The sequence below is a fragment of the Hydra vulgaris genome, chromosome 03 (genome assembly GCF_038396675.1).
Source record: "Hydra vulgaris chromosome 03, alternate assembly HydraT2T_AEP".
Lineage (NCBI taxonomy): Eukaryota > Metazoa > Cnidaria > Hydrozoa > Anthoathecata > Hydridae > Hydra > Hydra vulgaris.
Window position 1 is genome coordinate 58593111 of NC_088922.1, and position 15322 is coordinate 58608432.

Here is a 15322-nt window from a genome sequence, read left to right on the forward strand (position 1 = left end):
CCTGCTATGGACAAAACAAGAACATAAACATAATGTTTTGATGCTTCTTTCATTGAAAAATAATATTTTAAAAATACCTTTCCTGAAAGAGAAAATTCCTGCCTTCTAGCAGATAGTGTTTGATTGTGTTCAGAAGGATATTAAAAAGCATGAACAGTTCTTACTAACCTCTGTCTTTAGAGAAATTATTAGATGACATATTTTTGTTTATGGCCAGATGATGCAATATTTTTGTTTATGGCCAGGATTTGTTAGCTTTAGACTTCAGAGCAGATGTTAAAAAATTTTTAAAACAATAAAAACCTTTTAAATAAGTGAAGCTAAAAAATTAATTGTCAATTCCGACCTTCTGGAAATAGCACAGTGTAGCTATCATTCAGAGCCAACCTCACATAGCCTACTTAAGGAGGGAAAGAAATAGGACACTTTTAAACTGTCCTAGCAACAAAAAATTGTGTGAAAAATGTGGGTGAGGATGACACAATTACACAAGCTTTATGAGACACTTCTGAAAAAGTCTAGAGGCAATGCACTCCCTAGTGAAGATAATAGTTAATTTTTGTTTGAAGAATTATTTTGCTTTTTAACATTCAATAAAATGGAAAGTAGGTTAGGTAGGTAGGTTAGGAAAGTAGGTGCACACTAGGGTTATGACTTTATTTCGACCTCATGCTCCTGTACTGTAGTTTGATGAACTTTTACCTAAAAAGCAGGAAATGAACTATTATTTGCATATCTTTCGAAAAAAGTTCACCCCGCCAATGAAAAATCGATTTTGACATAAGTATTGATTAGGGTTATGACTAATCAAAAGAAATTTCCTGCTTTTGAGGTAAAAGATCATTAAACTACAGTACAGGAGCATGAGGTTGAAATAAAGTCATAACCCTAGTGTACACGTTATAATTAAAACTTTAATTTCAAACTTTAAAATTAAATATAAAATAAATAAATATTATGGTTTTTTTTTTTTTAATTTAACTCTCCAAAATAAATTTAAATTCAAATTTGTGACTTTTAAAAATTTATTGTTTGCATTACTTTACTAGAACATTGTTTACATTCACATCATTAAAACGATTTTGTCATTAAAATAGATTATGTAAATGTAAACAATGTTCTTGTAAATTACTCTAGTAACCAAAACATTTAGAGTTATACAATATGTTAAATGAAATTAATTATGATTATTTAGGTATCTTTAAGTTTATAAACTTTCGATAATATACGGTATGCAGATATTTATTTCAATAAAATGGGAATACTGCATTTTGCTAATAAACTCTAATTGGATAAACAGTATTTTGAAAGTAAACGCAACTGTATAAACAAAGTCTTTTTTATTATTTACCTATATTTTAATTATTAACATTATCTGATATACTTTATGCTTATATACATTAGGCAACAATAATTTTTCCAAATATACGAGTCATCATTTTGTGGCAAAAAAATTCTATATATAGGTGAATATAGAGATATAGATGAAGTTCGTGTACCTAGGACCACCTCATTTTATTTGAAAACTATAAAATTTAAAGTAATACTTATCAGTGAGGTGATTAGTTGTAAACTAGTCTGGGCTTGTTAATAGATGATATTTTTTATGAGGCTATCATTTGTCATCAGGGCCATATAAGTGAAAAAAATTTGCTTGGTTATGAGGTAGATTGTTGAATTTTGATTGGTGCAGAATTTTTTTTCTCTTGGTTGTTTTGAGACTACTATTTTACGCATAAACTTATTTGTCAATTTCGCTCAAAACTATTAGTCAATTTTGTCATTTATTTAGTGGCAACTTTTAAATAAATAATAAAATTGACTAATAGTTCAATTAACTATAGATAAATTTGTTGAAAACAATTTATGATTGAAAAAAAATTTTAATCAAATTTATGTCTAACTTTTGTTATCGGTTTATTATGGAGTTATCAATTTGTTAACAATTTATTATGGATCTAATTTTCCAAGAGCAGCCCTAGGTACAATAGCTAGTGGCCCTAGGTACAATTTTAAAAAAGCTTATTGTACTTAGGGTCACAAATTTTTAAATCCTTTACATGACGGACTTTTATAGTTTAAGTCAATATACTTATACCAATACAAAGTCATTAGAATAGAGATGTGATCATATTAGTTTCACCAATTTTAGAAAAGTCTGGGGCCTTGAATTTGGGCATTGAAAAATCTGGCTTTAGGTACACTAAGTTCCTCTACCAAATTTTGAAAACACACACACTAACACACACACTAAGCCTTCCCAGGAAACGTGTGCTGTTTTTCATCTTGTATGACCACATATGAGTATTTTATTTTACACAACTTGATCACAGCCATTTGCAAGTTTTATTATATTAATGATTGCTGAAAAAACTAAGTTTCAAAAACAAAAAAACAAAAACTAACAAAATAGGAAATTAAAAAAAAATTAAATAGAAAAAAATAACAAGAAATTAATAATTAAAATAATTTGTGTACTGTTTTTATTTTTGTTTCTTTAGAGCGCTTGTTATTTTAAGCAACAAAATTAGATAAGGTGAAGCAAAAAAAAAAGTTTTAAGTCGACATTAAAAAGAATGATTTTCCTATATTTTATTTTTTTAAAGAGGAAAGCAAACTGAACTTGTTTTGCAATACGACACTTTTATAAAACAAAAACTAAGTATGTGTGTGTCTTATTAAGAAAATACACTGGAAAGCTTCAATGGTATAAGAAATCTGAATGTGATGAGATGTGTATCATTCAAAAACATAAAGCAAAAACTTTTTTTATATACAAATAAGAAAAGATAAATGGTTACACAGCAAACATATGACCAGCGGTATTTAAAAGAAAAACAAAAAAGTTTGTCAGTTGTTGGAATCGAACCACCGACATTCCGTGTATGAAGTAAACGCCTTATCCAAATAAGCTAAAGTGTGTATACTAAGGAACAAATAAATATAATTATATAATACAAAAGTTATATATAAAAGTACACGCATACATTACATAGACATATTCTTATTACATAGAAATTTTCTTATAGGGACAATATAAACTTGTTACACTTGTTATTTAACGCAGTGATTCTAATAAAGTTATCTCTCCTACCCAGAGTAATATTTGGTTAATAATATGCCTAGAGCAATATTTGGTATGCTCTCATTAAAATGCTTTTTAAAACTTTTTCCATAATGCAGACTCATAATACAGATCTGTAAACTGAATGTAACAATGCTCTGTGAATTAAACGTAACAATGTACAACTTTATGAATACTTACTTAAGACATATATTACAAATATTTTTTATTAAAACTAGTTAAATTATTGTTGAAAATTTGATAATAAAAAAAATATTTTACGAAAATGCTAAAAAAAACAACAACATATTTTCTTTAAGTATTCAGTGAAAAATAAAGAAACAAACTCATAACTTTTCCAGGTTTTTCCTGAATTAGTGCTCTTTATGTGTTTTTATGGTTTTCCAGAATGAGCGAATAAGTAATGAGATATATAAGAATGAATTCTTTATTACTTTCTAATAAGAATGAATTCTGTTCAAGCTTTTTTATTTATAAAGTTCAACAAACAGGCTATCAATGATAATGAAAAGTTTATGGCAACTTTCACTATTACCAAAATATATAACCTTAACAAAATAAAATATACTGTTTATATTAATATATATTAATAGATATATTTATATAAATAAAAAAACATACGCTGTTTATATAAATAATTAAGTATATACTGTTGATATAATTGAACATACATTGTTTATTTAAGCAAAAAAACATTTTATAAATTAAAAGCAAAATGCTGAAAATATTTTAACATATAAGAATATTTTATTTAATAAAATTAAATTAAATTTAATCAATTACCTTTTGAATGTTTGAATCAAATAAAATAAAATTTTCTAAACAAGTGCAAAATGCTTCTTTGTAGCTGAATCCATATTTTGTTAACATTGAAAAGATGTGAGAAACTTTAACAATTGATGCTTGTAAAACTAATAAAAAAAACATAAAGCTGAAATCATCATCACCATCATCATCACCATCATCATCATCATCATCATCATCATCATCATCATCATCATCATCATCATCATCATCATCATCATCATCATCATCATCATCATCATCATCATCATCATCATCATCATCATCATCATCATCATCATCATCATCATCATCATTACTATTAATATTATTATCAATAATAATAATCATAACCATTTTTAGAGTCTACATTATTACGAATCAATGAGAGATTATATGGACTTAGATCATTGCATTTAACAGACTGCATTAACAACTTTGTATCAAACTCATCCTTTATCACTCCCTCATTCTAAACAATAAAATAATACAAAAATAATATAATGCATAATATATAAAAAGAGATTTGAAAAATCTCAAGTATACCTCTGAAAGTATAAATATCTCTACTCCTCGATTTCTCATTGCTCTTGAAATTTCACCAAATTTAGGATTCATAGTCATAAATAGTCTAAGAACAAATATTGGGAGTAAAAAGGGACAAAAATAATTTTACATGAACAATAATTAGGTGTAGTATTTAATAATGATACAATTCACTTTATTGTAGTTGGGTCATATCCACTAGGATGAAAATGAACACTATTAAAAATTTTTTTAAAACAGCTTGTCATACTCTCTTACATTCCGAAAATGTTCTTGACCAAAAACTTTGATTTTCTAATGTTGCTAGGACATTAGCATACTTTTAAAAATTGGTGAGGGTAAGAATTAATTGGGTAAAGTTAAATACAGCATAAAACTTTAATTTTTTTTTAGCTTATTGTTAGATTAACACATTCTAGTTTGGAAAAAAAAGCTCCTTAAGATAACACTTCTCTTTGTGTCTTTAACAGCTAACACTTCCTATTATTTGTTAAGACAGATAACAAGAAGCACATTTTGTGTAGAACCTGACATTTCAGCTCAGTTTATGCAAAAAAAACATTGTAAAAATTAAAACCATGCATTTTCTTATACCAATATCTACAAAACCACCCTACATAAAAACAAAACATCAATGATTGATATCCAACGAGTCTTCAAATAGCAGAAACATGTTTCATATGAAATCAATTTTTTTAATGTTGGACTTGTAGCAATCATCTTTATCATAAGTCACAACACAACAAGATGATTTGGTTTGGTGCAACTGTCACATATCCACTCATTGTTGCATAATTGCACCCATCTTAAAGTATGGCTTAGTATCTTAAAGTATTAAAATATGTAAGTAAACTTAAATGTGCTTGCTATTACAATTTGATATTCTATTCTCGAGAGATAAATAAATAGCTTCACTGCTCAAGGCTGTTTAAAAACAATAGAGTCAAAACAGGACATAAAAGTTTTACAAGTAATAATTGACCGAAACAGTCATATGCCAAACTAAAATAAACCAAATATTCAGGTATACTAGCTCAATACCTATTTTATATAATATAATTATATAAAATAGGTATTGAACTAGTATACCTGAATATTTAGTTTAAACAATTTTTTTTTCAATAATATTTTTGCTTTCTTTTTTTTTTACTATGAATATATACAACAAGATTGAAAAAATTTCAAAATTTATTCTGCTAAGGAGAGGACTTGAACCTGAAACGACACTAATAATAGCATACTAAATCACTGAGCTATCAATGATATGCTTTTAGGAGAAAAACAAACCATTTTATAAATCTCTTATAAGCTCTACATATGCAGAAAAGGTCACGCATTAAGTTTATTTTGCTCTTAAAGCAATTTTTTAGAATTATTGGCAAATGGTCAGTTTGGTAAAGACCCGTATTTTACAGGTCTCGACAGCTAGAAATAAATTAATAATCATAAATTAATAATCATAAATAAATAATAAGAAAAATACTCAGAAAAATCTATAAGAATAACTAAAAGATAACATCATCGTTCACTTTTTATTTAATCAATTTAAACCAGATTTGTTTTTTTAAACAAAATGTTATTAGTGCGAATTTCAAAATATTATGTGCACTGCAACGATTTGATTATTTGTGGTTTTGATATTTTTAAAAAGCAGACAGATACACCCTATTTACTAACTAAAAAGTTAAGTAATTTGTAAACAATGAGCTTAAAACATTGCTTCTTATCAAATTTATAAAAAGTACCAAAACTGAAATTTCAATATCAGTTGAAATTGAAATTTTTGGCCAAAACCAATACTGAAACAGAAATTTGATCGATCACTATTTACAAGCAGCTGTAAAACATATCAAATCTATAGCAGTACAAAAATATACAATATATAGCTATTTTGTGCATATTGTTTTACCATTTTGTAAATTTACCAATTGTAATCTTGATTTTCACTCTATTTTGATGGTAATATGGTATGATTACTGCAATGTTTATTGTAAAATTCATACATAAACTTTGTCCTCACCTAAAATCTGGATGAGGTTTAATACTTATAACTTCTCCATTTACAACTCCTCTTTCATCAATTGTTAATACACCTCCTGGTTCCAGAAGACCATTTAATCGATCTAGTACAGCTGAGCTAAATATTTAAAAAAATTTCAATATCAAAAACAAAGCACAACAAATTAAACAAATTAAACATTTTTTTTATTAATTTAATTTTATATAAGTACACTAAACCAATTTAAATAAACTTTTATGGCTTTCCTAAATTTAATAAAATGCATAAAAATATTTCATATCTCATTAAACAAAATTATTGGAGTAATTTGTAGTTGTAAAACTTATTCTTTTATTTGAAACTTTTTCAAATAAAAGTATTTCATTTTGAAACTGAAAATACAGATGGAATTCAGAGCCTCTTTTTTTTCCCACATACTTAGGAGCCCATAAATTTTTGGACTCTAGAAATCCTTTAATATGCATATGAATCCCTGAATATACATAACTTTTATGAAAAAAAATTTATAATCAAATTTCCTTTCATAAAAGTTGACACAGTCATTATGCTAACACTTTCATAAAAGTTGACACAGTTATTATGACACAGTCATTATGCTAACACTTGTTAAGATATTGACAAAAAAAAATTTTAAAAAGAACTTAAACTAATTTTTGATTTTTATATAAGTGGGGGTAAGCCTTTGCACTTTTTAAAGATTATCTTTATGTTTAGGTATAGAACAATGATACAGTGACATCTACTTAATGTGCATTGAAATGATGTGAAAATGAAACTTTTAAAATCAATTCAATTTAACTAACTTACTAGAGATAATAATAGGAAACACATTATAACATTTTGTTCTAACGTGTTCAATAGAAAAATAGTTGTGATAACAATTTCTTTTGCTTTTGTTTTTGTGGATTGTTATGCAAACATAATTTTAAGTAGCATGTTCAACGAAAAGCAAATTTTACAGCCATCTATATGTAGCACTTCACATTTTAAAGGGTTTTGCACCTAAGCAAATAAATTTGCTCATAGCAAAAGATTAATTTTTAAAAGCTTTAATTCATGATTATAAAATTGGTGTGTAACTTGATGATATTATCACCATTAAGGTAACTGACAATGTCGATTTTTAAGTAGTATTATGTAGTAGATAACACCAGCCTTGGTAACAAGAGTTGCCAGTAGCATAAATATTATATACCTTCATAAATGTGCTGTCTACACTTTGCAGCTAGCTGTATTAAGTACTTTGAAGAAGGCCATTATAAAGAAACTAACTAGCCATGCAAGTGAAGCTGGTAAAATTTTAAGAAATTTACTCCATTTAATTAAAGTAATGTTTATAAAACTATAACTACCTTTTTTTTGTTTTGTATTTGTATGTACAACCCATATAATTTAAATCCCATATAACAAATCATATAATAATCACTTAAATCTGGTTAATTTAATCTTTATTATGTTTTTATAACTTATTAATTTATAAATATTTATTTATGCAATTACTTATTAACCTTTTTAATTTAAAATCCAAACTCTATTTTTTTTATGTAGTTAAAAATTTCATACATATTCTTAATAAAAATCATTCTTTTAGATTTAATTAAAAATGCAAACCCCAACCATGGTAAAAGAAGCTCCAAGAGAATTTGCAATTAGCAATCATACTTTTAGAAGATCTGAAAAAAATTAAGAGCATATGGCATGCTATTTGTTTTTAGTGTGAGAGTATTACTGTAAATAAGTTCATTTTTGATTAGAATTCAATAAATAATGAACTAGACAGCAAAGCGACTTAGCCAAAAATGTCAAAAGGAAATGATCAAATAAGAAAAAGCGTTTCGAGAAAATTAGCTGTTTCTCGCAGCTGATAATGAGGATATTAAACATGGCTGCTTTCTGATGGCAAATGAAGACAAGTTTTGTTTCTTAAATATAACAAATGCTACAAAAACATAAAAATTTCCTTAGAACCTGACAGCTTTTTGAAAAATAATTACAAACTTATTTAGATGGCCAATAAAAATAGACATGATAAACTCAATAAAACCAAAAAGCAATATCATGTGAATTTTTTGTAGTTCATGTTGCTGATAGTGATTCAGAAAACAAGAATTGTTCAAAGATCACACTTATTTATGCTGTGTGAGCAAGAGGTTTAACAGAAGGAGAAATAAAACAAGAGAATTATTTTGAAGAACACAGAACTTAATAGAACTGAAACAAGAGAATTCTTTTGAAGAGCACAGATCCAACTTAATAGAACTGAAACAAGAGAATTTTTTTGAAGAACACAGAACTTAATAGAACTGAAGAGTTTTGAGCAGCTCTAAAAACAATACTAGAAATTCGTTTAGAAACAACTCCTCCATCCTATAAAATACCTATTAAAAGCAATCGAACGCTTTACATAAGTTTTACAGGATGTCTGCTGTGTAGCTTTGTCACTGCCCATATCTCAGATAAATATTGCTTATCTAAATAAAAACTGTTTACTGTCATGAAGCATATGACTCCTGACCATTGTAGCTACAATGGTCAGGAGTCATGACATTTATTTACTGATAAGGCTTGAATTTGAATGCTGCATGGTTTTTTGATGATGTTTAAATTGTATTGATTTTAATTTAATAATCTAAGTTTTAATTAATGAAACTAACATAAAAAAAGATGTTCAAAACATTTAACTAAACCATTATGATTTGGAATGACACTTTTTATTTAAATATTAAATCATCTAAATTAAATTTAAATATTAAATTATCGAAAATAAATTTAATTATTAAATCATCTAAATTAAATTTAATTATTAAATCATTCAAAATTATTGGAAATAACTATAAACAATTTTAAAAAGGTAAACAAATTTTTTAAAAGAACTAAATATAAGAAAGTATATAATGCTGTTCTGGCAGCACTAACTGTTACATACAAATCCTGCTACAAAATGAACACAAGCCCAATAAAATACTTTTAACAAATTTCAATCAAAGTATGCTTAGTGGTTTAAAATTATTTTTATTAATTCTCATTAACCAGCAAATACAAGACAAAAAGCAATTCTATTCCAGGATTTTCTCATCCGTAAAAACTCTAGATAAATAACTCAAAAAGTTTAATTTAAGTAAAAAAAAAAAAATTACAACAATAAATAATAAATAATTAGAAACTAAAATTGTAAATAATAATAATTATTACAGCAATAATAACAACAGTTAACAACAATAACTAATAATTATTATTAACTGATAATAAAACTAAACACCTGCAGAAGTTGGCATTGTCAATTAACAACCAATAACCATTTTTAATTGCATTTACTAAAACACCATCCACCCAGACAAATCTTCCACTTTGTGTTTCTGTATGAACTTCTTTTTTGACAGAAGTCAGTTTCTCAAGTAAAACATCTTTAATTAAAAGAATCAATAATGCAAAAACATAAAAAAAAAACACATTTTCTTACACATTTAACCTTAGATCAATTGCTAATTCATGTAAAAACATTTTCATAAATTAATTTAATATAACATAGACAACCCTCATAATAAAGAAAAATGAGGTCGGCAATAATTTGCCCACCTCAAACTGTTAGAGGTCGGCAAAAAAAATTTGACACAAAGGAATCACCATAAAGCATAGAAATGAGGACGGCAATTTTTAGCCGACCTCAAATACTTTAAGGTCAGCAGTTAGGTCAGCATTGCTAAATGCCGACCCTAATTCCGAGGGCTGCATAGAACTCAAAAAAATAAAAAATAAATAAAAACCTAAACTATATGAGTTGTATTCAAGTGAATGTGTTAATTGTGTAACTACCAACATTATGTTATAGATCGCATCAACTAAAGACTTTTCTTTTTTTTCTAAAAAAAAATATAATATTACAAAAGTAAAACATAAACATGTTATTGTAACTAACTGATACTTTTTACATTGTGTTATATATAATTAATACCTTTTAAATTCTGTCAACAATTCAAAACGACAAAAAGTTACAAAAAAAGAATCTTTATAAAAATTTGAAGAGTAAAGATGACAAAATTGTAAGCAAATATTGCCAAAAAGATTTTGTAGGAAAATGTTAAATGTTCGAAAGCAAGGAAATATAAATGATATAAGAATTATGAGAATCATTCAGCTTCATTCTGTGAGCTTCATCTGAATGAGAATCATTCAGAGTGCTTTAATATTAATATACCAATTGCAATACATTGTGTGTTGCATACATTGTGTATTATACAATACAATAAGTTATTGTTATTTAACTTTTTTACCTTTATTACTTTTAAACTTGTATTTCTAAAAATGGGGATGTCCCCACAGCTAGTTACATGCCACAGGGCTGCTTTATTTCTTAAAAGTTGGGCTGACCCGATTTTTTTTTAAACATGCCACAGGAATGCTTTTAAACAGATTAAACTGGTGACTATACAAAAATCACAATAATAATACCTAATATGTTTTGTAGCTTTTCTCTTTCAAAAATAAGTGATTCAGCAATGTTGATAAAACTTTTATTTATACAAAACAATATAACTTGCTCAACTTCTTGTATGCAACTTTGTAAAAGTTCATCATTAATCAACTCATTACTAACCTTTAAAAAAAAATTGTTATTGTAAACTTTAAACAGTTTATTCATATCAACAAATCAAACTAAATATTATAATGCAAATAAATTAGTCAAACAAAAAATGTATCTATTCATCCTTATTTTTATTTAATTTATTTTTAATTAATTTATCTTGTTCATGTTAACAACTCAAACTACAAATCAAACTAAATACTACAATGAAAATAAATTAATCAAATAAAAAATTTATATAAACCCATCATTCAAATCTAACTATCGCCAGTAATGCCAAGGTTTCCACAAACTATTGTGCCTTACCTACTACAACTAAAAGTTAAAGCATATAAAAAATCTTTTAAAAACCTGCTCAAAACCACCAATAATATCCATAGTATCCATACTGCAATTCATAGATAATACATACAACGGATGTCCAATGAGATAAGATAAAAGATGCACAATGCTTGTCTTGCCACTGCATTCATATCCAACCTTTTTAAAATAAAAATAAAATTATTAAACTTTATACTAATTTATATTTAGGTATTACGTTGAATTAACTAACTCATTTTATGTTTTGTATATGTTTACATGTTAAAAAACAAGTTCTGGTTTTTTGGAATTTTAAGTTTATTTAGGATAGATAGACCCATTTTTAAAACAAAAATATACCTTAAAATCATTATAAGATACACTTTTTTAACACTAAAACATACACCAAAGTGATTTTAGTAACTAATGCAATACATATTTTAAAAAAAACCATAAAAATATAAAAACATTTTAAATAACTTGAATACCAATATGGACATCCAATTCATTTCTATACATTTCATGATAGTTTCCAAATAAGGTAAAAAACATCGCAAAAGCTGTAAACTTGTATTGCTACTTATTGTTTTTTTAGAGCGAATTAATTCAGAAAAGCCAACCTAAAAAAAATAAAAAAATTATTCATGAACTAATAAAAAATAAAAATAAAATAATGTATATGTAAATAAAGCATTCATATAAAAAAAAGATCTATTATATTATTAAAATAAGTCTTAATAATAATAAATCTTAATAACATATTTTAATAAATTCTTACTCTAAATTTTTTCTGGTCAAGTTCAAACAAACATTGACTTGTTTTTCTTCGTTGTATCATATGTTTGTCTTGAAAAATGCTTTCATATAACAACAATATCTGTTTGAAGAAAAAAAGATTTTTGTCAAACTTCATATTTTTACAAACATTGTAAACATTTATAAACATTGTAAAGATTTTTTAAAAAAATGACACTTCATATTAAAAAAATAAAGTTATTTTTAGAACTTTATAGTTCAAAGTAATTATATGATAGAAGATGGGTAAATGCCAAAAAAAAAAGAAGTAACTTTAATAAAAGACTTACTAAAACGATACTAGCGCAATGGATTTAATCAACAAGATATAAAAGTGAAAATACAAAAATATTAATACCATGAAAATATTGAACTTCTTAATAAACAAAAAATCTTTTTTGTTTGTAGTTGATCACAATTTCATATTTCACAGTTGTGTAACAATTTGTTTCCTAATTCACATTTGAGTGCCATGATTGCTTAATGTAGAACTATATGTTATAATTTACATTTGAGTGTCATGATTGCTTAATGTAGAAATATATGTTATAGTTTACAGCTCATCTCAATTGTTAATATTAAATACTCACTCATTGAAGTTTTGAAAAAAAAACTTTCAACAAAAATTATGATGTATAGCAAATTTAATACTCTTTAAGTGCTCTATCACTACACCACTACTGCATTACTTATTAATAGCTTAGAACAGGCAGCCAATCTTGAATGTGACCTCCTCTTTGATAGCTTGGAGTTGTAGTTACAAATGAATTTTAATAAAAAAATCATTTGTTTTTAACTACTCTATATTGTAACAATATTGATATTATTAAATGGTAAAACTCTTTGCGCACCTTTTAGTTTACAATTATCTTTTATTATTGACCTTCAATGAAAATAAAATATATCCAACCATATTATAATACAAATAAAGTAGTCAAATAAACAATTTATTCAATTCATTGCAAAATTTACTAGGGTTGCTTATCTTTATCATGGTTGTTATACATCTTTTATTCCTGATTCTATTCCCTACCTAAGTTACAAAACATACAAAAGTTGGTCCTTGAATAGAACAAATTTTTATGATTGAGCAGGGTCTTCTAATGATGGTCTTTCTCTTTTAGGTGCAAAATAATTAATTACAGTAGTAATGTAGTGGTAAAGCGCTCGCTTCATAAGCAAGAGGTTCTGAGATCAATCCCCACCATGTCCCTGGTAGTACCGCGTTCAACTTGTTTCTTCGCGCAGCGGGCTTGTTTGCCAAGGTTCGTGTTTCGGAGTTATAGAGTTGAGAGAGGGTTATAAGCACTATTAAGTAGCCTCCTCATCTGTAGTGGCCTTTTTGGCCTTGAGGAGGTGAATAACAAAAACAAAAAAAAAATACAAAAAAGGTAAAGGTAGTTAGACCTGCTCTAGCAGCAAAGCTTGAACCTCTGACACATTGTTTTAAGGTTGCCTCACTCTCGATTTTTATATAATTACTATTATGATCATAGCTTAAAGGAATTATAGCCTCTATCCAGAAAAATAAATCTAGTGTGACCACTCAACTCTGCTTCTTCATGCTCAAAAACCTATTTAGTTTTTATTTTTTCCTTGTAAACAGAGTAATAAAAATACAGATTTTAAACTATAACAAGTTATGGAGAGTTTTACCTTTTCTCTATCTTCAACAGTTCGCATTCGATTTAGGTATATCATGGAGATAAAATCACCTGGATGAGTTCCCTAAAACAATTTGTAAAAATTGGTTCTAATTTTTTCTATAATTTTTAGCCAATTATCATTTATACATTAAATTATAAAACTATATATATATAATTATAGGCTGATTTCCAAAAAGTATTTGACACCGTACCTCATTATTAACTCTTATTAGAGGTAACCGCATTACATAACATTGTTTTCCACTCTGGTCAGTGCCACTTAATGAAGTAATAAAAGCAGTTCAAAAAACAAAGATGTTTTTAAACAAAAATTGAGCACCTAAGTAATTATTCGCATTTTAAACGGCTCAAATACTTGATTTCAAACTGCTTAAAACTTGTCATATAAATCATGACATGGTCACATGTTACAAAAATTAAAACAACTTAGTTTGCCTTGATAAATATAATTTCTTTTTAACTAACAACTATTCATAATTATTATTAAAAAAACTAATGCAGAGTTGCCAATGTTTGAAATGCCAAAAATATCAGCAGCATCAAAATTAACTCCATAAACTTATGGAGTTAATTTTGATATAAAAAAAATATAAAAAAAAATACTGCAGTGGCTAACCACATCTAATATACTAAGTAATTTTGAGGCACACTGTTTTATCATTTTTTTTGGATTTACATTACATTACATCTTTAGAACTTGCATTATTGTACTAATAAATTTAAATTAACCAAACTTATCAATCAGTTGAATATAGAATATTTATCCATATATTAATAATATATGTATAACAATATCATTTATTATAAATATCATTATCGTTATTTTGCCTAAATGATAAATTTAAAAATAAATTTAATTTGCATTTTAGTCATACAAAGTTATGGAAATATTGATAAAAACATCACTTAAATTTAAATTTAAGTGATAAACAACAAGTTATATTTCTAAAATACCTCTTTACAAAAAAAAATATATATATAATTAACAAATAATTATATATATATATATATATATATATATATATATATATATATATATATATATATATATATATATATATATATATATATATATATATATTTATATAACTATTTTAATAACTCAATTACTTGATTTTTTTCCAAAAGTTCACACCACCTTATAAGATCTCTCACATTAAACTCCCAAGGACTTCCCTTTTTCCCCCAATTAGACTCAACAATAACTTCTTTGTGTAACTAGAAGAAAATTATTTTTTGTTAAAAACTTCATATAGTAAGATTTAAAAACTAAAATAATCTAAATGCAATAAACTTAAATGCAAAATAATAATTGAACAAAAATTCAAATATCATTTAAATTGTGTAATATTTATAAGGCTTTCACAGGAGACACATGCATTTGCATGCCTTGCCTGACCACAAATAAAATATTTTATTTGTGATCAGTTTTGAAAACTTGACCATGGCACTTAGCATGTTATGATAAATATGATGAAAAAAAAAACTAAAAAAATCTTAATAAATGAGAAAATAAATAAAAAATGAACCTGAAAAAAAAATAC

At 26.0% G+C, this 15322-nt stretch overlaps 1 protein-coding gene across 1 annotated transcript in view; it reads right to left on the reverse strand.

Moving 5' to 3' along the window:
- The window catches only part of LOC100212580 (midasin), a 186762-nt gene that overhangs the window by 99253 nt on the left and 72187 nt on the right, over positions 1–15322 (reverse strand). The window contains exons 29-40 of the mRNA XM_065793812.1: positions 14889–14996; positions 13768–13839; positions 12095–12193; positions 11805–11936; positions 11368–11496; positions 10884–11028; positions 10199–10294; positions 9694–9838; positions 6435–6551; positions 4415–4499; positions 4223–4340; positions 3869–3996 (exon numbers count right to left, since the gene is read on the reverse strand). Coding sequence (XP_065649884.1) covers positions 3869–3996; positions 4223–4340; positions 4415–4499; positions 6435–6551; positions 9694–9838; positions 10199–10294; positions 10884–11028; positions 11368–11496; positions 11805–11936; positions 12095–12193; positions 13768–13839; positions 14889–14996 — 1374 coding nt within the window. The remainder of the gene's footprint in view (positions 1–3868; positions 3997–4222; positions 4341–4414; positions 4500–6434; positions 6552–9693; positions 9839–10198; positions 10295–10883; positions 11029–11367; positions 11497–11804; positions 11937–12094; positions 12194–13767; positions 13840–14888; positions 14997–15322) is intronic.